This window comes from Nyctibius grandis, chromosome 4, assembly GCF_013368605.1.
Source record: "Nyctibius grandis isolate bNycGra1 chromosome 4, bNycGra1.pri, whole genome shotgun sequence".
Lineage (NCBI taxonomy): Eukaryota > Metazoa > Chordata > Aves > Nyctibiiformes > Nyctibiidae > Nyctibius > Nyctibius grandis.
In genome coordinates this window covers 61,133,327-61,161,240 of record NC_090661.1, presented here as the reverse complement: position 1 = coordinate 61,161,240, position 27,914 = coordinate 61,133,327, and the positions used below count along the sequence as shown (strand labels likewise).

General features: G+C 38.4%; 1 protein-coding gene across 4 annotated transcripts in view; it reads right to left on the bottom strand.

Moving 5' to 3' along the window:
- Positions 1 to 27,914, bottom strand: part of PPP2R5C (protein phosphatase 2 regulatory subunit B'gamma) — an 88,053-nt gene that overhangs the window by 44,001 nt on the left and 16,138 nt on the right. For 2 of the 4 annotated variants that reach the window (XM_068398566.1, XM_068398567.1), the window contains exon 3: positions 25,000 to 25,159. In XM_068398566.1, the coding sequence (XP_068254667.1) occupies positions 25,000 to 25,159 (160 nt within the window). Of the gene's footprint in view, positions 1 to 7,669; positions 7,733 to 10,973; positions 11,068 to 24,999; positions 25,160 to 27,914 lie in introns of those variants that run through there. The other 2 variants (XM_068398568.1, XM_068398569.1) reach the window with 2 other exon arrangements.

Here is a 27,914-nt window from a genome sequence, read left to right as displayed (position 1 = left end):
AAGCAATTTATTTTATTTTCTTCCATTTAAAAATAAGCCTTAGGATTCTTTATCCCTTAAGCTACATTAATGAGTTTCCAATAGGAGGGAGTGAGAAAAGTTATGCAACAAAGTATATGCTCAAAATTTTACTTTAGAGAGTATGTGTTTATTCTGCTTCAAAGGTTAATGTGATCTTAATTTCCTACTGGGACAAGAACAACACATAAGTTTTTACAGCACACAAATAACTTTAACAGACAGTCCTCAAAAAAAACCCCTGTGAATCCATTTTTGGATTTTAAGATACTTTATGTAGAAGATTAGATGTAACAGGAGCAGAAGATACAAAAATATTCTGGGAATAGGTTAGAAGAAAGATTCTAGTGTTAAGACCAGCTACTGTTTGTTTGGAAAATATTTTTGAAGAAAAACTTATTACACCCAAAGTACAGACCAGACACTTTTTTCCTTAAGTTATTCATGGGATTTCAAGCTTTGATCAATTTTGTTCAAGTTTTCACAGAATCATTGAATCGTTTAGGTTGGAAAAGACCTTTAAGATTAACAAGTCCAACCATCAACCTAGCTCTGCCAAGTCCACCACTAAACCACGCCCTAAGCACATCTACACGTCTTTTAAATACCTTCAGGGATGGTGACTCCACCATTTCCCTGGGCAGCCTGTTCCACGGCTTGACAACCCTTTCGGTAAAGAAATTTTTCCTAATATACAATCTCAACCTCCCCTGATGCAACTTGAGGCTGTTTTCTCTCGTCCTGTCATTTGTTACCTGGGAGAAGAGACCAACACCCGCCTCACTACAACCTCCTTTCAGGTAGTTGTAGAGAGCGATAAGGTCTCCCCTCAGCCTCCTTTTCTCCGGCTAAACAACCTCAGTTCCCTCAGCCACTCCTCATAAGACTTGTTCTCCAGACCCTTCACCAGCTTTGTTGCCCTTCTCTGGACTCTCTCCAGCACCTCAGTATCTTTCTTGTAGAAAGCGGCCCAAAACCGAACACAGTATTCAAGGTGCTGCCTCACCAGTGCTGAGTACAGAGGGACAATCACTTCCCTAGTCCTGCTGGTCACACTATTTCTGATACAAGCCAGGATGCTGTTGGCCTTCTTGGCCACCTGGGCACACTGATGGCTCATATTAGCTGGCCATCGATCAACACCCCCAGGTCCTTTTCCACCAGGCAGCTTTCCAGCCACTCTTCCCCAAGCCTGTAGCGGTGCATGGGGTTGTTGTGCCCCAAGTGCAGGACCCGACACTTAGCCTTGTTGAACCTCATAAAGTTGGCCTCGTCTCATTGATCCAGACTGTCAAGATCTCTCTGCAGAGCCTTCCTACCCTCCAGCAGATCAACACTCCCACCCAACTTGGTGTTGTCTGGGAACTTACTAAGGGCGCACTCGATCCCCTCATCCAGATCATTGATAAAGATACTAAAGAGAACTGACCCCAATACTGAGCCCTGGGGAACGCCACTTGTGACTGGCCACCAACTGGATTTGACTCCATTCACCACATCTCTTTGGGCCCGGCCATCCAGTCAGTTTTCTACCCAGCAAAGAGTTTCCAACATGGCTTGAATGAACATAGGACACCTCTGAAACACCACTGACATTGTTACGCTTTCACTTCAAGTACAAAAGCAATATGAGAATTCGGTTCCAGAGGCTGTGTGAAGACACACAGCTGGTAGCGTTAATCCAAAAATGCAAATTAAAAACCTTTCATAAAACTCCTCAAAATGAAAAAAGTGGAAAACTGGCCCTCACCTTCAACTTAGTAGACTGCTACAAATAACTAGAGAAGTCCCAAATGAACATTTTTTTACTCTGTTTTTACATCTTTTACATTTCATATATAATTTTTTCTTTATGTAACTTATAAAGAAAATATTTACTTAATAAAATTCAGAGCAATTATGAAAATTGACATAAAACTGTCACTTCCACTACTGATAACAATCCAGAGTCAGATCCCACCCCTAATTTTAACTGCATTTGGAAAAGAAAACTTAATTGGCAAATTATAACAGAAACGGTGTTACATGATCTGTATGTGCATTAAATAGAATTGATTAAGAGAGGTGCAGACGTGGCTTCAAAATATCACTCACTCAGAGTATCATTTAATTCCATTTTGTCATTTGAGACACAAGCATGTGGGCAGAAGCCAAGCACCAGCTCTGTTAGGCTGACAAGACCGTACTGTCACTGGTACAGGGTGTTTATCTTGGGCAGAAAGGTTAGAACATAAAAGCCACTGCCACCAGAGGAACATCTTGTCTGCACATGATTTAAATATTCCTGTATCTATTAAATACTGCTGGTGCTCACTTAATCTGTGTGGTTTACAATGCAGTTTCAGTAGTAACAGTATTTGATAGCACATGGAGAGAATTAGCTGACTCTACGGAAGCTGAAATTAATTATTAAAAGCTTTAAACAGAAATGGGAATAAAAATTTTCCTCAGAAACAGATGACACAATTTTAAGATTAAAATGTATTTCATAGCAACAATCACAAAACAGGAGTTTTTTGATGTACCAGTAGAAATTGAGGAAAATATGCATTTATGCTGATATAATTTTGCTTCCTTCAAAGGGTGTGCAAATTACACCATGAGTCAGTAAATGTAACTTAAAAATTCCAGCTAACTACCCTCCTATAATTTAATGGAATTTTCAGCTCAACAAAAAGTCCTCACCAGAGACATTTTACAGTCATACGCTTAGAGATTTTAAGTGCAGTGTGAAGACTTAACATCCTCATTGCTTCCAGCAGCAGAACTTACACATCCACTCTTTATATGCGCAAAGTATCTATACAAAGGCAAAAATAACCCAAAGTAAGAGGAATGACAGAGCACACAGAGTGAAAGCAGTAACAAGGTAAAATACATCCTCTGATACAAAGTGATGCACAGTAAGTGAAGAGTTAATGTCACCATGTTAAATGCAGTAGGACTGACAAGGAAGCAACCTCCTATAAATCTGCTCTTGGTCAAGTATTAAAAACACACCCCATGAGTTGCTTCAGTATATACCATTAGAAAACCATCAGTCTATGTCTGGCTGTGTACTGCGGCTAGGTCTGGGATGTCCTTCGAAAAAATTTAGCAAAACTGTACAAGAGGCAATACAGTAACACAGTCATTTGTACCAATATCAGTCCTTTGACCGTTCAGATGATTATCTAATACTAATTGATGAAACTCTTAAGTAAACATTTCACAGTCCTACAAATACAAGAAGCCCAGGTTCAGTAAGAACAGAACTGCTGCTTGTTCTCGAGGAAGATGGTCTTGTTTGTCCTTTTGAAGCAACACTTTTAGAAAGGAACAGTGGATGAGTTTCAAAGCTAACATAGTTAAGCAATGTTAAAGAGCAGCAGTGGCTGAGAACCTGCTATGAGGATATAAAACACTTTTGGCAAGATGACTATGAACGCCAGCAGTCAAACTGAGTTTCAACGGAGCCCAGGTGGCTTGGTAGGAAGACACAGGTATCAGCCCAAACACAGCACTGGTTCTCAACCCTTCAGATTATCAAATTATAATTGGCTCCTATGGAAGAAAAGGGAAGAACAAGCATTTCTATCGCCTTTAAATCTCAGCTGAGGTTTATCCATTTGATCCAAAACCAACAACTATGACCCATAAGCAGGACAGATGATGTGTGCTGGCCACAGGAAAACCCATTTACTGGATCAGCAGGGGTGAAAAGTTTTGAAGGTCTTCTGCACTGGAATATTTCCACAAAAGTAAAAACAAACTTGCAATTTTACAAGTAGCTGTAATTTTAAAATTTAAATTCACTGAAGGAGAATCAGCACGATTCATCACTGTGATGGAAGCATCTCTGAAGAAAATTAAGTTGTCTACTCTATGTACCTTTCTTCCCAGGAAGATTTTACTCACTTCTCACAACAAAGTCACTGTACCTTAAATGTTTACTAAATTTAAATGTGTTGAAAGATTAAAGGAAATTAGTATTTAAATAAACATACATGCTCAGACCAGTTAAATTAATCATCCTTAAAAATACCTACTTATGTGGAAAATGGAAGATGTGTGTGAAGGTGAAGATTATCATTACACAGAAAGTACAGAAGGAATAAAACAGATTTAATTTTCTACTGCCGTATACACTAACAGCAAAAAAAAAAAAAAACAGTAGCATGAAAGGTGACTTTGAGATTTTTAGGTATGCTTTCATAATCAGCATAGGCCAAGTTTCAGACTATAATAAAACATTAATACCCAAAAAAAGCCAAACTGAGCACATGTAAAGGAAATTATGCTTGAAATTTATCAAGTTCTTGGAACATATTAGAAAGTCAGTAAATTACAATTACCCCTGGATTTTTAGACTTTTAACATAATGTTTTTATAATGCAGGAAGATTACCAGAAACATGTAAAGATCCGTGGTTGAAATTGCACTGTTCAACACTTTCAGAAACACCACAGGAGATGAATAGCAAGGTCACACAGTTTGTTAATGCAGTATTGTCAGTTTAAAGCTTGTTAAAAAGAGCTACAAGAAAAATATCACGATACAGAGCAAATGAATTCAACCTCTTAGATCTTTCCAAAAGCTAATAAATGTAAAGAAATGTGGATGAAATAGCTGACTGTGTACATTTATGAGTTCTAGCTTATTCAGAAGATACTTTTAGAGTTATGGATGTTCTGTAAAAAATACATACCTGCCACATTTTTTTTTTAAAAATCTGCTGACCAGCTAAGAGAATATTAAGAAATGAACAAAACATCCTTTTAGTGTGCCAATATTTTTAATTCTGCATGTGGTTCCAGTCACCCATCTTTAACAGTATGCAAAAACATGATAAGATACATTTAAAACACCGTAATACCACAGATTGAGAGTTAACACAGAGGCAAAAGTACTACTAAAAGGCATGCAGGCACCAAACGTATTAAAAAGTCTGCCTTAGTAACTGAAGGGAAAATAAGAAAAAAAAAAGATAGTTTACAATAAGAATATTCCTCCTGGAATTTTAAAAAGTACATTAAAATTGATATTGTAGTATTTTTAAGTGACAGTAAGACCAGTTATTTTTTGGTCTCACATGCAACAAAGAATGACAGACTCATAGAAGAACTTTCACCAGAAGGGACCATCTCATTTCTGCTAGCCTAATCCCCCACTCAAAGCAGGGTGAGCTAGATAAACCCGGCTGCTCACGGCATTGCCCAGTCAAGTTTTCAGTATCTCCAAGCACAGAGATTTCACAGCCCCTTTTGAAATCTTGTTCCAGTGTTTAACCATTTTTACAGTGAAAATTTTTTCTGCTTGTATATAATTGCAACCTCCTGTGTTGCAGCTCATATTGGTTACTTCTCACTCAATCCCTGTGGACCTCTGAGAAGAGCCTGGCTCCATCCTTTATACCCTCCCATCACTTAGTTGAAGACAAGATCTCCCCTTAGCCTTCCCTTCCTCAGGCCAAACAAACCCAGTTCTTTCAGCCTCCTTTTGTATATCATGAGATGAATGGCTACTGTTCTGCATGCTGAATTTGGTCTGTATTACTTCTGAAGTGTGAGCTTTGGCCTCTACTTTGCATTCAATTACAAAATGGATTTTTTTTTTTTTTTTTTAGCTCAGAAATATTCCTGCAAAGCAAGAGCCTTCATGATTTTTAGCAAGTATGGTTAGACAAAAGTATCTTCAGGTCAATTATTTTTCAAGAAAAAGAAACACATGCTGCGTTCTTTCTAAAATGAAAGTGCCAAGCTTTTCTCCTTTAAGAAATAAATTGCATAGTTCAGGTTTAAATGCAATATGCAGCTCACTTAGAGGTTGTTTCCTATGTTTACACATTGTCAAAAGGGACTTGATCTTTCATAGCCAAGTATGAAAATATAGAGTAAGTGGAAATGCACCTTGCAATAGCTATGTAGCACTTGGTTGCTTTAAGAACCTGACAGTAGTTCATGGTGATCAGGCAACCTTTCAGCTCCCAATCAAAGGTGGCCCAAGCTCAGGAAAAACACCACAGACAGGTGCTTGATGCTGTGTTAGTACCTAACCCAACAGAACAATGATCTTTCACCACGCTTTGACAAGCATGCAAATTTCTATCTAAATACTCAGATATCTACATCACAAAAACATTACCACTGCCATTTTTAGCCATACCCTGTAGAAAAGCACTATGTGCAAATGAAGTATGAACTACCTTCCATGATCCCTTACTCAAAACTAATACATACGAGAAGCACATAGGAAGAATAGGCGAAGTAAACATCACTTACATCTTCTTTGAAAAAAGTCAAATCATCTTTCACAAAATCTAAAGTAACTTAAATAATGACAAAGTCGAATCTGTCAAAAAAAACCTGCTGCTCTGGAAGGCAGAGGAGAAGGATGGACAATGAGATATTTCAAACAGATTATGGCCTACAGGAAGCATCAGTTTGAGTTGACACAGTATCAGGGTGTTTTCACCCTCCCTCCCACGCAACTTTCTGTGTGTCTTGCAAAATACCTTGAAAATAATTTTTGAAAAGCATGAACAGACATTACCAGTCCCAGCCAGTCAGCAACTAAGCCATTAAAGTATATTCTGCTAATTCTGCCATTCCAGATCAGCGCAGAGTTTTACCTATATTTTGTTCAAATATCTGTGTCTTGAGTTCATAAGAACACTGGCATTTGGGCTACTTCAACGTTACTGACAAAACGGTACTAAGAGATTTTTCTTAACAGCACTGCACTGTATTCCTAATGAAAAATGTATGCTCCCCTCCAAAGAATAAACATTTATAGTCTGCCTACAGAATGAATTACAATTATTTTCTACCTGCAACTGCACTCTGTACTACAGCTACAGTTTCCAGCAAGACAACTCACAACAGTAAATATGAACTAGTAACTCCAAAGTCTAGTGACATGTTTACTGTTTGTTCTAATCCATGATGCTTTTACAGCTGCTTTCTTCGCTTGAAGTGCTGAGATGGAAATCAAAAGGTCCTGAATTCCTTCCCCCAGGCCCCATCTCATTTATGTGGATCCTCCTGTCAGGGCCTTGAGTGCACTTCCATCACCCTAGGGGTTTAGCTGCCAGAAGGGCTCCATAAGGAGAAAGACACATCTTGAAAATACCATTCAGCACTCTGCTTTCCCCCCCTTGCCGTAAAAATCTTAAATTCGTAATACCTAATAACCCTCTTCTCTGTGCTGTCCTTAATGTCATCTTCATAGCTAGTGACCTGTCTGTGCACAAAGATCCTAAAGGAGCTCTCCATGCAGATACTCCACGACCAGTTGCTTTGGCTACACCATTTGTTTCACAGCCAGCTACAAGCTCACGTCTCTACTCAGGATCACAAACCACAGTAGTTATTCCATGGTTATAATGGCTGCTCAAACTCAAATTGTAATTTTCTTGGAAGCTCTGGATCGTTCCAATACAAGTTCAGTTTCCAGTTTACCATGATAACCAGTGACAAGCAGCTCAGTTGAACATTACACACTTTGTACTCTAGAAAGATCAATGCAGCAGTAGCATAAGTCGGATCTCCTGGAAAGCCTGTTGCGGGTGGAATGACCAAGGGCTCACTACCCCAGCAGGCCAAACACTCTCAGTGAGCCAGTGCTTTCAGCACAAGCAAAGAGCATACAGTAATGGCTCCACGCCACTCACGTTCAGTGTGGATTAGGCTCTTTTGGTGCTTGGTATTTTCCAACAGCAGGTCCAAAGTCATCTTCTGCAGACCTGGCTTCTACACATTGGTCTTGAACAACGGCCAACAGTCTATGGTTGTGACAAAGGGCATAGTCTCATAGTACCTGAATGAGGAAAGGAGAGTAGGTGTACTGACAGCGATCAGGGTCAGCCAACAGTCCAGTGGTTGCTGAAGAAGTCCACAGCGAAGGGGCACACCAAGCCAAGTAGTCAACACGTCAGGATCCAGATCAGCAAGGTACATGGCTGGACAACCACATAGCTGCAACCTAGCCGAGGCCATGAAGGCCAAGGACCTGAGCTTAAAGACAACTCCTGAGTGAAAGGGGAACCCCAGCAAGCGTTCTCACAGCTCTTTCCACAGCAGTCTGACTCAAGGTTACATGGCTGCACCATATCCAAGATGACTTTGAGCACTGGCAGCTAAATGAACTGCTGGAGGATGGGGTATTGGGGGCCGTGACATCTCCTATCCTACAATACCTACTGCTCCTCCTTATTGGTGATGGTGCAGATACCAGTAACAGCAGTCAAAATTTTGACACCCTTATTTCCCATTCACAAGACTTGTAATATCATTTTTAAAAAACACCTGCATCCTTTTTTCCAACTGTGCTGTTTTGGCAAAGCTGTAAGCAGCCCAACGATAAAGCTGCCTGCAGTTCAGGAGGGGGAGGAGGAAGGAGAGCAAGCTCCCATTCCATGCCGGATCAGAAGATTTCCTTTTTATTCTGCAACCATTACATACTCTATGTGATCCAGGTACAGAAAGTGCTTTAGAATGAACTTTAAAAGCAAGACTGCAATTTTTATTTTCAAGTAAGTCCTGACAGCATAGTCCACAAGGCTTCACAGATTTTTATTTAAAAATAAGATTAAGGCCAAATATGGTAGCTACAATATAAGTGTAAAATAAAATACAATACACCATCTCAAAATTTTAGTTTAAAGATTTTATTAAATTGGTGATAAAGCACTATCTTCTCTATTACAAGAAATTCAATCTACTAGAAACCACTGAGGAGCTTGTGCTCCCCTCCCCCTTGACATTGAAGTTTTAGCTCTTACAGTTGCAAAGAGGAATAATTCTACTAGAAATGTAATCCTATACATCCTATACGCATGACTTAAAAAGACAACTGTAAAAGTAGCATGGCTTGGGACAAACAGTAAACACTTGTCATTAGGCTTCAGAGTTACCAGTTTATTTATACTGCTATTAATTTTGCATGTATTGTTCTGATAGGCTTCATTTTGGAGGCAGATCAGTACTGGTAACATCAGAGCAGCTAATGAGATGGGGGACACAAAAAAAAAAACCACCAAAAACCCACAAAAACAACAAAGCAACTTCTGCATACATGTATGTATGCAAGAGATGCTTTTCCCCTCCCAGCATCAAGAAACTCCTGTGGGCTATAATACCAGAGACCCATCTAATGTCCTACCACCTGAAAAATGCAAAACAATCTCCCAGTCATTCCTTAACTACTTACAAGAAACTCCACTCTCATCACCCACTAAAAAAAAAAAAAAACCACCAACAAAAAAAAACCCAACCAACAAACTAGAAAAACCCCAAACCACAAAACCCCTTAAATGCTACTTTACTATTGTATCATCTAGTGCATCAAAAATTTAGGTCTTAGCAAAGTAAATTTCAGAACAGTTTCTTAAAATCTGTTGTTTCCACAATTATGTATTTGATTGGAGGAACAACAGGGATAATAAATTCAACTAACAAGACCCTTGTTATCGTATTGAGACAAAGGATTATTAAGGTTCATCATTATAACATTTTATCATTCTGATTCCAACCTTGGTTTGTTTTCCTGACTTGCACCTTTAAAAGATGGTGCTTCCCCCCTTCCAAAAGGAAGCATCTATCACAGAATTAAGGTGATTTGCAGAGAGTGAAAAGCGAAGGCTTGTCTACAGGTCAGGTAGTTGCGTTTATATTCCGTTGACAACAAGCACTGTCTGTATTCTAACTCAAGGGAATTTTATTGCATCTCTCCCCCAGTCACAGACCAAAATTAGTCTTCTAGAACACATCCAGTCCCACTTCAGACAGAGAAGGATTGGCTCTTTTAAAAGGTAAAGAGGAATCATGATTTCTTAATACATGAAGACCAGTGCTACTGCTTAAAGGAGGAGGCTTCTGAGCAGTTGGGGTTTTTTTAAACTTTCAAAGCAGATTTATTTCAGTGTATGGAATATTAATGTAAAAAACACTCTTTTCAGTACTAACATCTAGCCTACACCATTGAAAGCGGAGAAGCAAAGGTAATTGAGAACGGTATCAGCTGTCTTTCTTGCATATAAATGCCATTGTTCAAGATGCGCTGATCCCAGCTAATACATGTTCTGCTTTCATAAAAAGTTCTAAACCAAAACCACCTTAAGGAAGACATTTTTAAAAAAAAAAAAAAGCTTTGGTTTGTTAACAGCCAGCTAAAAATAGACAGAAAAACCCTCCATAGCAATGCAAAATTTTAATAACTGGAAAAATACATAACAAGAGATACACAGCCAGTATTATGCAAAAAGCGTCATACCAACATGTATTTTCCCAACGAATTATATGAAATATAGATTTGCAATGCACTAATTCTATAAACCCAAAGGAGAAAATTCTGTGAAGAAACTGAACATTTAAAGCTGCACAAAGCAATAGGCACATAAGAGCTTGCTTGTTAAAGCTGAACCGCATCTCTTCGAGGAAATGCTTTCTGAATACATAAAGGATATTTTCATAATAAATGTCACATCTCTTCCCCCCCTTTCTCCCCAACAACACTCCCAATTCTTTTAAAAGCTGCAGTGGGTTTTAAAGGAGCTCTATCCGAACGAGTCACACAAAAAAGGCTTTGAAGCACACCAAACGTTTGCCCTTATTCTATAGAAACTGTATAGCGATAACTTGGCTCTTCCCTCCCCCCACTCAGTACCTTTCTGGGGTAGTGACTTCACATCCTTTGACATCAGCACAGCTTGAAAGGGGGATGGGAGAGTTACGGCAGAAAGCAGTAAAACCTGCTTTTAACCATGTGTGCAATGCCTCTGCGAATTCTTACATCTTCCCAAAACACGTTTAATTGAACACGGGTTTCGATCTCCCCCCGGTTTTTATTGCGGCTGTAACAAACCGAAAGGGACAGGGCTACAAAGGGCTTCCCGCTCCCCTTCTCTCAGCACCACAATAGCCATTTATGAGCTCGGCAGAGGGTCGCGATTCCCTCTCCCACGCACAATAACTCACCTCGAATATGCAAAAGGACCACGGGCTGGAACGGCCCATTGGAACTGGCTGCGTCAACCACCATCCTGCTGCCAGCTCTGTTACATGTCAACATCTAGGCTGCAGCAGGCAAGGGCGATGTATTCCTTAAGGCAAGAGACCAGCCTCCATTTTAGTTTTTTATTTTTTCTTAAAAAAAAAAAAAAAAGAGAGAGACTAGAAACTGAAGCGCTCTGCAGCTGGAGGGAACTGGCTAGTTAATGATGTCAGCGGGCGGGAGGAGCCCCATTGGCCAACGGCAGCGACTCAAAACGACACCGAGGAGGATGTGAATGAGCGGGGGGTGTCGCTGCGGCAGCCACCGGGGCCGCGGTTCCGGCCAGGGACCCCGGGTCCCCCGGGGACCAGCCCGGGGAACAGCCCCGGCTCCGGGGTCCTGTCCGGGGCCGCGGCCCCAGCAGAAGCGGAGCTTGGCCCGAGGAGGTGACGGTCTTTTGCGTTTGTTTCTTTTTAAAAGCAGGATGATCTTACTGCTTATTTCCCCCCCAGATAACATTCACTATGCACCTGCTAGAAAGAGCACTTTTTTAAAAATGCATTTTTAATGCATTTTTTATGCATTTTCCCCCCCTTTCCTGAAAAAGCCAAAAGCTTCATCTTTCCTTCAATAAGGTCGCCAAGAATTACCCAGCTGCAGTTCAACTTAACCACGGGAAAACACACCATTAAGAGAAACATCTACAACTTTAGCTTTCAAGAGCCACATTAAAAAGTGATTCACAGTAAGAATTATAATTACTAGTGATATAAATCACTAGTATAAAACCCAATATAAAACCTTATAAGCATTCCCATATAGTATTTTATGATTGGTTGCTAGTATGCATGTTATGAATAAATATATATACATATAACATTCAGGAGATGAAAACCTGATGTTTCATGCTCATCTGAATATTTCTTTCAATCTAGAAATGGGGTCTATCTTAAGTTTAACATAATGCTGGTAAACTTGGATATTGCAAAATTCAGGTTTTCCCTTCTAGAAAGTTCAGTAATTATAAGTAACTTTTAAAATTAGTATTAAAAACTAAAGTCCTGCAGCACTAAGATCCAATATACAGGCACATGGAAACAGTTCTGCTGCATAATCCCAGAAATACAAAAAAAAGCACAGCTAACAATTTCTAAACTTTTTAGTCAAATTACTTAAGGTATTTGGAACAAAACTGTAAGCAATCTTTTCTTCATCATATGAGACTTGCACATTTATTTTTGCAATGAGCTATTTGAAGGACCATTTTGTTTCCTAGGTACCGCACCTCTGGGAGTGATGGTCAGAGTAACAGGCAATGTTATACTTGTACCATCTCCAAATCTGTGCTTCTCCCCAAATACTATTTGTACCAGTACGTCACCTTTAAATATTTAGATTACTTGATCTATGACACTGTCCTGACTTATGTCTGCTCAAAAAAGGAGTACATCAAAAAAGAGGAAGAGACTTTTCAATTAGGTAATTTTCTGATGAAAATTTGCAACAAAACCAAATTATAGGACATCTGCATATCTGGTTAGAAAAATTATATCACACTACAATAATACACTGTCAAAGGTGAGTTAGAGCTGTACTGAATACTATTTAATCAGATGAAAAGACTAACTGGGATATAAAAAAAAGGAATATTAGCCATAAGACATATGAAGAAATCAATTGCATTTACTGATTGCTGACAAGGCCCGATTTGAAATAGTACCTCTTGGATGTCACAGTTGTAGAAGGATGTAAACCTGATGAGAAAGCCCAAAGATGACCAATCTAGAAAATATTACTTAGCTAAAAGAAATAAAGCTGATCTCTTTGGTGTGGTGTGGGTTGTTGGAGTTTTTTTGTTTGTCAGTTTGGTTGGGTTGGTTGGTGGGTTTTTTTCATTTGTTTTGGGGTTTTTTTTTTTGATAGAAAGGACTAGACTGAGAATATCTAAGTATTTCAAAAAGTAATTATGGAGATAGAGGAAATTAGTTTTTCTACATTCACTACGAATAGTAAATTACTCCCACATCAAAGAAGGTTAGGTTATATATTAAATGGAATCCTCTTGCAAAAAGCATAGTGAAACAAGAAACTGCAAACTTCCTAATAATTTAAAAAATGGCCAAACATAATTAGTGATAGAAATGTAGTTGGTCCTGCTTTTGGGAACATCAAAACAAACTACATGAACTTCTGTGCCTTTTTAAACCTTTTCCCTATGACTACAGAGATTAAAATCATTTGTCCTTCCAGTCTAGGCAAAACCAGGGAAGGTGTATTGTCAAAAATGGCAGGTTTTATATCCGTATATCCCTTGGGTATACTTTAGATGTGGAGTTTTAGTCTTACAAAACAAAAAGCTACCATAGAGATATGCATTTAACAAAACTGGATTTGAAAACAAAAACAGGACTGACCTCAAACAAAGTTTTCTACAAGATCTTGATGGATGAAGAAGAAAACTGAAGAAAAACTCCGTTTTTTGCAATACTTTCGTATTCAGAATTTTGTAACCAAATTCTGTTTCTTTTCCCCATCTAAAGTACAATTAGACTGTTCTATAGTGATAAGCCACAGTATGAAGCAGCAAAATTTAGGTTTAAAATTCCAGTTCATCTGGTAACCACATCTTTCAGAGGCAGCTGCTCTATCTCTCCTCCTCTCTACTCGTGTCTTTGCTTTAATGGTCAACTGCTGCTTCAGTCTCTTCGAAACTCCCTGCAAAGACTAAAATGGATATGAATACTGCTGGTACAACGGCACACAACTGCTGTACTGGAACACAACAGAGCAAAGAGGGAATGTTACTTTAGTTACAGCACCATTTCCTATTTTATACATAAGCATGGCTTGAATAGTGGAGGTTCATTAGCAAATTTCAGGTAATGGTTTAAGAGCCAGCCCTCCTACATTGTTCTTCACCAAAGAGAGTAAATGTGACATTTGCAGCGCTAGCAGTAGTATTGGCAGAACACTAAGATGTAAGTTTTATCTTGCAAGACACGCATACCCTGTTCACATTTCTTCCTCCTCTTTGCAGGACTGTTACATCTGAGGCCAGTACTTAGTAAACTACCATGAAACTGGTAACAGCCATAATTCAGTACATTTCTAGTGTGCTTCTGACAGGACACTAGTGGAATTAAACTTCAATCTCTACAAGACCTTTTGCTCATTAACAAAATCTGGTGTCTTCTCACCAGTCATACACAACTGAGAGGTACATTCTGCCTAGAAGGTTTAAGGCCCTTTGTTTTGGCTTTAAAATATTTGATTTGCTATCAAAGGAAAATATTTACTGAAGTTGAATTATTTTGAGCAACTTCATTTGGGAAAAAATTGCAAAGAAAATTGAGTTAGGAATTGATTTACTAATGGGAAGGGAAAGAATATTAGTGCAAGTGGAATGGAGCTAATGAGTATCAATGAGAGGAGGAAGAGGTTACTTGAACAAATATATGAAGACACTTCTGTTGCAAGAGAATCAAAAACCTTATTAACTTCAGCTACCCATTTTTAGAATTAAATGAATGAAAAAACATAATGACACTATAGCAAAACTGTAGCTATTACAGGTTTCCTCTGAACCCTGCTCATCACTTCTAACTTCCTGATGATGGGAATGAAGGAAAAGCCTATAAAGTTCTCAGGATATAATTAAATGTGTTACATTTACGATCCAGCACTATAGCTGGTGAATTCTCTTTACACTGCGAGGCTATGTAGTATTTCTTTCAAAACAAATGCTCCATTTGCATTGTGATTTAAAAAACAACCAACCCTGCGCCCCTGCCCAACAACAAATTCATCTGCCCAAAGGTTGCCTCTATTTCCATTCTGAACTAGCTACCCTTCTAACTGATAGTGACAGAATCAACAACATATAAGATAATTAAAATTGGATGAACTTCTGTTTACATGAAGACACCTTGGATAAAGTTGGTTACCTCTCAGACTATATGAGTTTTCATTTTTGGATTGGGGGAGGAGGGGGTTGTTTAGTTTGAACTAAAGGCCTAAGTCCACAACTGCTATAGTTGCTATTCCTCAGCCCCCTACGCCAGCCTGGTTGCAGGCTGCTTCAGTCCCCTTCCTCCATTCCCCTCTGCTTTATTTTGCTCTCATCTGCTTCAGTGGTCATCAGACCCACAGCTGAGTTGGTTTAGTCCACTAATCCAACAGAAAGCCACTTACTTTATTGTTAGGTTGTTTTTCTGTTAACTTAGACTGTGTTCCAAGGCAGCCTAAGCTGAGCTAAGTCTATATGAGCTACTGCTGCAATCCCACCTCTTTTGAGGCACATGTGTGCAACCATCTGAAGTCACTGTACAAGAGCTTGTGCAGCTGCATGGTTGAACCAGATTAGCAAATTGAGTAGAGTTAAAATGAGAAAGAAAAGGGTTAGTTTGAGCCATGTTGATTCCATTATCTGGTTCACCAGCCAGCCATGCAGAAAAAGGGATGGGAATAAACATGACTTGCTTTTACTGAATCATAGAATTCCAGGTTGGAAGGGACCTCAGGGATCATCTGGTCCAACCTTTCTTGGCAAAGGCACAGTCGAGACAAGATGGCCCAGCAATCTGTCCAGCCAAATCTTAAGTGTCCAATGCTGGGGAATCCACCGCTTCCCAATGGCTGATCGTTCTCATTGTGAAAGATTTTCCTCTTGTGTCTAATTGGAATCATCCCAGCAGTAACTCGTACCCATTACCCCTTATCTTTTCCATGTGACTCCTAGTAAAAAGGGAGTCTCATCTTCTTTGTAGCCACCCTTTAAATACCGGAACATGGTGATAAGGTCTCCCCTAAGCCTTCTTTCCTTAAGGCTGAACAAACCGAGTTCTCTCAGCCTTTCCTCATATGGAGGCTTCCCACTCCTTTGATCATCTTTGTGGCCCTTCTCTGGACCCTCTCCAGCCTGTCCACATCTTTTTTGTATAGTGGGGACCAAAACCGAACACAGTATTCCAGGTGTGGCCTGGCAAGTGCTGAGTAAGTGGGACAATGACTTCTTTGTCTCTGCTGGTAATACCCTTGTAGATGCAACCCAGCATCCTGTTGGCTTTCTTTGCCGCTGCAACACACTGTTCACTCGTATTGAGCTGCTTGTCCACCAGGACCCCCAGGTCCCTTTCCAAAGAGCTGCTCCCCAGCCAGGTAGATCCCAGCCTGTGCTGCACTCCTGGATTATGTTTTCCCAGGCGCAAGACCTTACATTTGTCCTTGCTGAACTTCATAAGGTTCTTATTAGCCCACTCTTCCAGCCTATCCAGGTCTTCCTGCAGAGTGGCTCTCCCTTCGGAAGTATCCACTTCCCCACTCAGTTTGGTACCATCGGCAAACATACTGGTAAGACCAATGTAATTTACTTTTTTCCCCTCCAATTATAGCTTAAGCAAAACCTACCATTCTCACAAAGGATGTCAGGCTATAGAAAATAAGTGTCTCTTCACAGCCCTGAACAATGAGTTACTCAAGGACAATAACTTCGTTTTAGGGGAAGAAAAGCACTGCATACTACACGTTTTGGAGGAGAAACCACAGCAATAGGAAGGATACCGGACTTTTCCTACAAGGTTCTGACTCAATTCCAAAGGACAGCCAAGAGGAAATTCTTCAGGGAAACAGAGGTGGTAAACACCATGTTAATACCTAGCTATCAAAAGAAATGCTCAGATAAGAAAAAAAGCCTTACCTGGATAAATGAAACAGATATGGACTATCATTTGGCTTCCTTAAAGAATTCCTAAGACTGAAGCATGGCAAAAGACAGTACTCTACCTTCCACATTGAGAAACTGGTAATATTTACTCCTTCTAGTACAGGAGAAACTGATTAAAAGTGGAATTGGCAAACATCTGCCTGTGACTGGATTTGTCTCTATCCGGATTTCCTAATATTTGCATGGTCACTGTAGCACACAGACTCAACAGTGCCAAGTTTTCCTTCTGCCAATATTGTATACTCAAAAGGTTTTGTAAGTGGGGGGTGGGGGGAGAAATCAGTAGATATCTGTTGAGCTCAGAAAGCTGTACAACACAAAAAACCCATTAGTTACCTTAAAAGAAATATGTTTTTGTATCAGATGCTATTCTTAAAATACATTGCCCAGAGGAGATTGCAGAAGCTCGTTTCAAGTATTGGCACACTATTTAACCAAGCCCAGTATAAAAGCTAACATATATACCACCAAACTCACTCCTGTCTGGGGCCTTATTACATAGGTCACACATGTCATTTTCAAGAAATGAAGCATAAAAAATTACATTTAAGAGTAAAAACTTGAGAGCATGCTAGTTATCCAGCAAACACTAACTTATATTTACATGAGTAAATACTGCATTCAATGTTTGATCAGTAGAGGTCTTATGAAGGGAGAAGTTTACTGTAGCAGCAAAAATGTTTACGTCTGATTATAATGAAGACCTGTGCAATGGAACAAAATGGTGGTTTTTTTGTCAATAAAGGCATAATAAAAGACATTTTAAGAAATATCTAAACTCTGAAGAGACAGGTTAGAATCTAGAAAATAAGACAATACCACATTTAAAATCCTATTTTCATGGATTCTATCCAAGCCTCAGTGGAAACAAGTTTGGTAGGAAACGCTGCCAGTGACAGATGTAGAGCATTCTTCTAACACTTTCAGCTGCTGACTAATGAGTAGGTGTTTGATAGGGCAGTTGAAATGAAAAACAGCTCATTAATCCAAGCCTATGATTTCATGTAAAGCCAGCTAAAGAAAAAAAATTCACACACTCAAGCAAAGTATTTTTCTCTGTAACCTTTTTGGTAGTTATTCACTCACTAACTTTCATGTTCCTTAATCTTTAAAATGTTACAAAGTAATTCAGACTGGATAATTGCTAAACATTACTATTAATGATTTGATCATCATTAAATATTAAAATATTTACTCATTTGATCGATCATATTTTCCTGTATGAACATGAAACAATTGCCAGGTTTTGCTTTAAGAAATGTATATGCTTACCACACACGTTTTAATCATTCTTCTAAACAGCTGGAAGAAAATTAAACACAGGAAAGTCTGTTTATGCAACACTATGATAATGTTGTAAAGATCAAAGTTCAGAAACAAAGTTACTAAATCAACATGGCAAAGAAAGTCTCCACAGTTCTTTCACATGATACAATACATACACTCACTGACACCTAACCATACTGATGTGGGAAAGAGCAAGCTTCTGCAGTATTTTCCGATACGGACTTTTTGTTTCAATAAATTCAATACAACGTTGGGCTGCCAGAAATGCTATAAAAGCACGAATGCGGCCAGCACCAGCAGGATAGCACTTAGCATACTGAACTAGTCCAATGTAGTTCATGTATGAGGGAGAAGAGTATAATCTGTTTCACAAAATTGTATGTGTTGATGTTTTGCATGAGAATTAATTTGGTTTGCCTCAGTGTTTTGCCTTTTAAATGCATTACATCTTAGGGCAAATTATCTTTTATAGCAGCATTATCTTGTTTAACCTACCACCTTATTTTGCATAAAATACTTTTAGCTAAACAGTGATGCTACCAGTTTGCAGCTGGACTAAATTCCTTAATTGCCACGCACACAAGAAGCGTGATTAAACTGGAAAGGCCAAAGTACTCCACCGATTTACAACTGGTAGGAGAAGGATTCTGTGATGAAAGTGACATTAAACATTGAGATCTCCAGTCTCAACAGCTTATAGAAAAGTGCTCCTCAAAACCCCAAAACAGTCCACTATTGCTACAATTCCCATAAATTCAATTATATCGCATATATCCAGTCAGTCTCTTTTGTATCACGAAAATAGACGGTAGTTTTAAATGAACAGGTAACACACTCTGCTTGAGTCTGAACTTACCCTGATATGAGTTTGTGGAAATTACCAACATATATGGTTGAATTCCTCTGCAGCACAGAGAACAATACTTTATTTGTATTTTAATTTATCTTGATATCAGTTTTGCTTACTTATCTGTACTCTACAGTTGAAAGAAACACACAACCTTCCATCTCTGGCCTCTTGAGAAATTCTCGCTTTTTTCCTCCCTCCTCATGGTTACAACAGTTTTGTCAATGAAAATTTGGTCCAATTGTTTTTTTTAAGTATCAGAATCTTAAACTGGAGTTGCTGCTTCTGCAATCATGATTCATCACACTTTAATATTGTACAGACGATGAAAACAGAGCTACCTCCTAGACAGCCATTTATGATTTAAAAACATTAGGAAAGCTTTAATAACGCTTGCCTCCCTATCAGAGTCCTGTATCACAGGCAGACAAGTTGAGACACCACCCTGACGTTCTCCTCTTGCACAGAACAGACTCAGAATTTGGCATAGCTCTAAAGTCTCTGCTTGAAAAAAAAAAAGAAACCATGCACTCTGCATGAAATGTGCTCAGAAAAATGGCACCCTTATGACCTGTCATGTTCATTATTTCTTTTTTTTTTTTTTTTCCAAACATGATTTCAACAGCATGATTTCAACATTAAAAGTACTAAGTCAGAAACAGACATCTCCACCAGAAAGTCAAAACCAGGGCTGATCAACACGAACAGCAAGATCTTCAATAACAAAATACCAGAATCTGTTTAATCGTATGACATGCAGTTATCCTACATTAAGCAAACAGCACAGTATTCCACATTCTACACTTCTCAGCACTAGAAGTTAGTCTAGATGTCCACATCTGTCCATGTAGCTCATTTCTTCCTACCTCGATATATGCCTTTATAAGAATATTGTATCCACATTTTCGAGATCAAAAATCCAACTCCAAGAGACAAACAGTAATTCTGTACTTAAATTAGGAACTGTATTTGAAAATAAAAGCTGAATTGCAATTGCAGTCTTTAAGATTACATAAAACAGTGTTCACTTCTATCTAAAAAAGAAAATAAAAAACCCAAGCCCAAACCCATGAACAAACCCATGACACTAGCATCACAGGAGTCCTCTATAAGGCTATAAAAGGATTTCTATTCAGCTTTAAAAAACATATACAGAAATGCTACAAAAAAGCATATTTTTGAATCATGCCTAAATTTACATATGCATGACTAACACATGTTCATTGCAACACTTCAGAATATTGAGGAGCACTGACTTTTTTTTATTTTTTCAAATTTGTTATTCTAGGACTGACAGAGAACATAATCTTTTAATGAATATTACTTGCAGGTTAAAGCTAGATTTGTGACACGATTGTATTTGACAATGTATAAAACCTTTTATCCCAGTCAGGGCATCTTAATATCATATTTAAGAATTCTCACTGCAATATTCTCTTATGGACTGTAGGGATTCAGACCACACCCTTAAAAATCTCACCCCTTTGTACAACAGTTCTCTCTAAACACTGCATATTTACACAGTTTACTAAAATCAGCACATCCTTGCAAAATAATGTATGCAAATACAAGTACACTCACCTGTTTTTGCTGTTAAACACCCACTGTAGCATATAAGCTAAATGTACATAATGGGAAAGGGAGCGTCTTAGAAATACATAATTAGCAAGACTGTACCATGGGGAAAATCCTGTCAACTTGTAATGGAAGTATTACTAAAATGATAAATTCTTACAATATAAGTTCTCATTTTTAATAACACGCACATTTTGAACCGTTAAACTTAAATTTTACTTTTCTGTATTAAGTGTTGAATATACGTGAAACACATTAACATTTAGGTTGCCAGTTAACCAGTTATGAAATGCCACACTGCTGGCTGTTCTGTTTTGTTTTGTTGTGTGTGTTTTTTGTTTTTGTTTGTTTCTTTTGATCTTGGTCAATTACTCAGTGAGTCCATCACAGCAGCAACCTCAGTCCTGCAGATGCTGACACTCACACACTACTCTCATTTGGTAAGGGACAACTATATTCTCAGTAAAATCAGAGGAAAAATAGAATTTTTTAAAAAAATTTAAAACCCAAACCAAAACAAAAACCCAAACGGTTGCAAAAAACATTCCAGAGAAAATTCAGAAAACATTAAGTCTGATCTCCTAGTGGTTTAGATAGCAAACTAAGCTTATAGAATCTACAAATGTTTGGTAAAGTTTTCTGAATATGCATTTATGAGAAGTGGAAAAAAAAAAAGGCAGCTAGATACAAAAGTAAATGCAATTACCTCATTAAAAAAAGAAGAAAAAAAAAGAAAAGATATCCTTCCTTTCCCTCAGCATTAAACCCAGGTCATTTTTTTGTTTAACATTTTAGACATTTGATCTGTGTGATGGTCTTTGGATACTAACTCCCTGAGATTGGAAGTGAAAATGTATTATTGCAGCTGTCAAGCGCTCAAGCAACAAGCACACAATTCCTAACATATCAAGACACTCTCAAAAGTTTCCTCTCAAAACTGAACAAACACAGCTAAATGAGAGCACATATACATAACATATTCACGCTCTAGAGCTTTTTCCAGTATACAATGTATTTAATTGTCAGAAGTTCACAGAGGTAACCTAGAATGAAGAACTAAAGTGAAGATGACCCATCAACATCACCAGAAACGAATGCCAGCACACAACAAACTACATCACAGACACTGTGGAATTATTTGCTAATTAACCATGAAAAAATTATCCATAACGTAACAGTGAATTCAAGCTTCTTGCATAAAGTTGAAGTGAGAACTAGCAAAGAAAACAAACTACTTCAGTGCATCACTGGTCAGGTACATACAAGCTTGGATATGGTACTTCTTAAATATATTTATTAAATATGCATATTGAACACTTACGCTGTTTATCTCATACAGAACGCATTCTTAAATTTGTAAGTAATTTCAATATATCCTAAGTTACAAACTGTTTTCTTAAGAAAGCAAAAATAAAGAAACCGGTAAGTTTCTGAAGGCTGAAACACCCTTTGCCATTTATATTTGATATAACCAAAGCATTGATCTGCAAGTTCTCAAATCATAATAAAACAGAACATGCCTTTAAGGCCAATAAGTAATTTTTTCCCAATAAACAACTGAAAACAAAAGCCAATTTTCTGTAACTGAAGTACCTGTACTACAAATGTTAGCTAACAAGGAGAACCAGACAAGCAGAAATTAACATAACACGGTTTTTGGCACAGAATTTTTCTTTTTTTTTTTGTGAAAATAGGTAAGATCTTTTCAAGACATTTGACACGGTTCTGAAGGCACTTCTCCAGACATACTTCTGGGTTATCTGTGGGCAGACAAGCCATCTATTCTACCCAGACTAAATCAGGTTCCACTGCACTGTGCTGCAGGGAGCTTCGCGGGCTTGTAGCTTTGCTAATACACGGATCTCAGTGCTCCACAAACCAATTACGTCACAGACTTCTCTTTTCTATGTTCATCTCTATTCTTAGAGCCTCTTAAGTCATAATTTATTTCCTTTTCATTTTGCATTATCTGAGCTATCCTGCTCCTCCATTTCCTGAATAAACTGAGGGTGTACAACATTAATCATAAGCTGCTCCAATGAACATAAATCATACCACACTAATACCAGTCACCAGGGCAAATAGGCTGGTATTTCCGGAAGCCTATCATCAGCACTTTTGTGCAATACCCAAGAGAAAGTTCGCAGCATGCCTGAAGAGCAAAAATTGAGAATATTTCACATTAAAAGGCAAAGTATTTCCTAAATAAGAAACCTTGATGAAAATCCACTTTGGCAGCTCCGCCTTTCCTTCCCACTATTTCAAGTGATCTGCTGACCTCAACTCCAGCCCTATGGCACAGAAGCAAGGTGGTTATCTCAGCAATACCATAGGCCATTTAGAGCTTACCAGTTAGGAGCTTTCATGGATCTAATACAGATCTTCAAGCATGCAAAGGCAACCCATTATATATGCTGTGTTTAAAATACAATCTCATGTAAAGTACATCACACCGCACAGTAGTCAACCCAACATTTATGAAGAAAATACACATCTTTTGGTCTACTACACATAGAAGAAAGGTTTCCCAGATATTATAGCCATAGAAATACAGCCACCCATTATGGGTAACTGGAGTTTGAAAGCTAGAAGCTGGGTAAACGCAGCTAACCTGAAGGAATGGCACATTCTTCCCAGCACTTCATAAAAGTCAAACCCACCTTAATCATCTCAGTCCTTTAAATTACAGCCTGCCAGTTTGCTTTAACTCCTCTCCAGACACAGACATTAAACAACACACAGCTGTCCAAAGAGAGTTTCCCAGCTTCATTTGACCCACTGAACACACAGCAAGTCATGTATCTATGTATACATTACAAGAACAGGGTGACCAGCCAACAGCATTCTCAGCAACCCTAATAGGTGGGAATTAAGTCATCATTGAGCACGTGTAGTGAGCACAGCAAATATACAGGCACCTGCTGTGATCTATGAGACTGGACATAGCTTTATTAGTAAAGGTAGTAATTACTACCCATCACTAGTTCAGCAATTGCACCAGTGTTCACTAACAAAGTTTGATCCTCAACAGCCTGGGGACACACATACAGCATCAGACACCCACCAGAGAGAAGCTCAAGATCTTTTCTTTCTTTTCACTTGAGATTGGAGGGAGTAATTGCAGACTGAAAGGCAAATATAATGCATATGCACAACAACACTTCTACCATTTCTTCACATCTAGGTACGTTGCGTCAAAAACAGTAGAACACTCAGAACACACTGTATACAGTTTCTAAGACTTACTTTCTCCCCCCTCAAGTCCAAGCAGGCACTCTTCTGCCCTTCATTGGCGTACTAGTTTAAACTGCAATAGATCCAAGGTGGAAACAGATCTAAAACTTCACCCCACTCACTGTCTAGTTGACAGGGTGGTGTAGGGGCAGCGGTTGGACTCGATGATCCCTGAGGTCTCTTCCAACCTGGTTGATTCTGTGATTACTTTCCTCCTCTCCCATCTGCACTGATTTTTCTCATTTCCAGCTCACTGTCCACTCTGCTTCTAATTGAATGCTCAGTTCTAGTCTTCCTGAGCTGACAGTCCCAGGCACTACCAGAAACATACTACTGAAAATAGGACAAAATGGAGGTTCTAGACCAAGTTAACAAAGGTTTTTCTTTGCAGCTGAGTCTTTGAACAAAAAGTTATGCCAGTCAACGAGCCTTGAAAAGGCTTGGCATTGCCAAGCAAAGCAACCTTTGGCATTGCCAAGTCTTATCCCTTGACATTTTCACATTGCCTACAACAGTACTACTCAACATCTCAGCAATCTATTAGGCTTTCACTGCCAACTTTGAACACTGGAAAGCAGTACACATCACACTTCAGAACAGCTTATTTGTTTTTTTAAATAAACCTTCAGAGCAAATCAGTTGCTCATAAACAACAGATCAGTACATCTGACCACATCTGGAAAATTCTATCCTAACACTACTACAAGCTACCATAAGCACACTACGCAAACACGTATCTACACAACAGACAGCAGCTAAAACAAAGATGATAAAAGCCATGTTAGTAAGAGAAGACACATCAATTGTCATCGTCTTTTCATTACAGATGGATGTAAATATAATTCTCAAAGATCACAAAAGCTTTAAAATTGACAAAGGAAAAACTGTACTCATTAAAAAGATACCACTACGCTTGACCCATGCTCAGGAAAACCACGCCAATAAATAGCGATAGACCAGGTCTTCTCACAATGCCAAGAGATATTTCAGCACAAAAAAAGCAGGGTTTGAGCATGCTGCACTGAGGACAGATGACTGGTATTTTGCATAGAGAGCCAAAATATTCTGCTTTTATGTGAGATAAGTGAATATACTTTCACATAGACACTTCTGGGTTGAAAAAACTTAGGTATTTCCTATACAACACGCTGGAAGTTCTCATATAAGGAATGAAGGAAAAAAAAAAAAGGTGTGTTTGAGCATGCAAGTAAGTGCAAGTTTGCACATGTGTATACTTGATCTATAATGTATGCTGTCCAGATATAAGAAGTATGATAGCTGAGATGCTTCTCTCTCTCATGCCCAAGATCCCTCACAAGAGTCATTCTAATTTAGAAAGACATACCTTTCAAAGCTGGCAGTTTTTGAAGCTCCCTGTTATTGCTAACATTAAACCTTGAAGAACTCTGTCGCTTTTCCTTCTTCAGTACTGTCTGTGGTGCTGGTACTTTGATTTTAGATAGTTGTGCTGGGGGAGGAGTGCTGTTTGATTTTTTGTTTGACACCTGTTCAAAAAGAAAGGAAAGCAATTAATTGCAGCTGAACTTAGAAAATCTTCTAAAAAACTATTTTTGTTACAGAAATAAATTAAGCAAAATAAGCTTTTAATCAAATTGCTTTATTCATCATCCTCTGAATGTATAGCTATTTATTCTTCCATTCCCTCTTTTCAGTGTTCATTTCTGTATCACAGCCCTCATATAGATGGAATGATATATGTTACATGCACCAGCCCATTTATTTGAAGTTATCAACAAATTGAAAATAAATTTTCAAACGGTGTAGTTCTTCAGCTACTCTCACCTTTTCTCTGAGAAGTCCAGGTCTCCAAGGTATTTGGCTGTCTAACTTCAGTTTCAAAGGGATCACAGGACCTTGTCTATCTACAACAGGTGAACCTTTCACTGCCTATTTGTACTGTGCCTCGTTGCTAGAGTCCTAAGCTTGGCTTTGGATGTTCAGGCTTTGATATAAAGTTAAAGAAGCGAGTCTTCTTATTGTAGTAGGTTCAGCAGCTTCTAAAACACACATGAAGATTTGTAGCAGTTTACTGCCTACTCAGAGCAAATCGTTTTTATTGTAATAATCCTTATCACATTGTCACTGTACCTCTACATGAAGTAAATAACATAAAACTAGAAAAACGTTTCCCACGTAGAGGTTTCCAGTTTGCTGTTACTTCCCAGACTACACTTGACAGTGTTCTCTCCCAAGCTGAATAAAATGCGTCATTAACAAAAGCCTGTCAGAACTTGTGATGATGCCTTTCTCATTCCTTTTTTGAAGTAGGAAAAGCAGGTTTAAAGTAGGTAATAGTTAACTTTTTACAGATGAATAATTTCATGATGTTCTTTACAAGAATGATAAAATACCTAGGAGTGACCTACACTAAGAATATAGAAACAGTTGAGCAGGACATCTTACTGCAAGCATTGTACTTCATTTTACAGGGTCTTAACTTGCTGTAGAAGCCTTTCAAATTTGCAAACTATTTTACACTGAAGCACACACATCTGAAAATATACCTTGCACTTTTCTCTTACAAGAAAGACCATATTCTCCTTTTCCGGAAGTGCCCATGCGATAAGAAATAGGAAAAAAATAAGATGGGAATGCGATTCAGGATGCAAATCAAGTTGTAATGCTGCTACTTTGTCAGTTTGAATGGATTTAATTAGAGTTTTGTTAAGTATAGTAGATATGAAGCAGTGTTTCACCCCTGCATGAAATAACATCAATGGCATTTTCACAGGGATATGGCTAAAACAACAGAAACCACTTTTCTTCATGTTCTAAAAAGGATCTCCAGAATAGCTCATTCATCAGCCATTTCCATATGCTCTGGGAACGTACACATGCAGCACACATGGAAATGCTACCATACGGAAATTTATCTACCTTTAGAGTCTCTAAGACAGTAATTTTATTCAAATTTTGTTCTAGTAGCATAACTGAGAAATGCATATCCTCCAAGAATAGATTAACAATTGTGTTATATTATACACACAGTACTTAATATCTCGAAGATATGACTCAAAGCAACATTTACTTTTCATTGAACACATTTAAGATGACCATTTTGCAAATTTAATATTATAACAGAAAAATCCCTTACAGCCTTACAGAACAAATAAGAGGAGACAATACACTGAACACCAGAAGTCTTGAGTTACCAAAAATACTCTAGAACTTGTTTCAGTCACAATGGCATACATTGGGAACTTAAAAGCATTTATGCACAAGTAATGCCTGTTACATTGCATTTTTCAAACTATTTCACTTTTTAATTCCAAACACTAAATGCTTAAAAATCTTTTTGCTGAAATACAAGTGATCTGCAAGGTAAATTCTATCCATTAATTCAAGTTTAAAAAAAAGCATTCCAAATGAAATTACGAATAGACTAAGCAGAAAGAAAAACAGCACTAAAAATTAGGAAGCAATGACTTACTTTATTAAGCAATAAAAGCCTAATTAAGATGCATTATAAACACTATTACTGCACAGAATTCTATACTTTCAATATTGTGCTTGAGCCTAATGGTGTTTTTCTGAACTGGCTATCTTCCACTGCCACCTGTTTTTTGTTCATTACTTGGAACAGGAAAAGCTGCTTTCCTGTTTCCTCTATTCCCAAACAAATTCTCAATTTCGAATTAACAAGTGCTCGCATGTGCCGGCACACATGCGCACACTATGGTATCCTAAGGTAACACACACCTCAGGGAACCAAGTATTCTAAATTGCAGATAAATTTTAAAATTAGCCAAAAGTGGTGATTTAAGAGGACGGGTAACATTTCTAATTAGAAATGTTGAAAGCAAGCATTTTTTGTTGCTATGGCAACTTCCCATCTAGCAGTGATGACTCCAGCCTAATTCTAGCCCTGAATAACTGGCCAATTTATCCAACAGACTTCCTCCTCCTTTCTACCATCAGCCATGATCACCCCTGCTTTTCAGTCACCCCTGCTTTTCAGTCATGCTCCAGTCATTCAGGCAGCACATACCAGAAAGCTGCCAAAACAGTTTCCAGTTCATTATTACTTGAATACTACACAGCTGTACCTAGTGACCTCTGCAAGTGGCACTATGGTGCTACCATGACAGAACTGGCCTCCAGGGCTTGCAGATAACCCACCCTTGGACAGAAGGGCACCTGGAGAAAGTGACTTAAGTCAACTTAAGCCACACAGCCCAGCAATCTTAACCACCCCTCAAAAAAAAAAAAAAAAACACCACCAACAAATTCAGACTAACA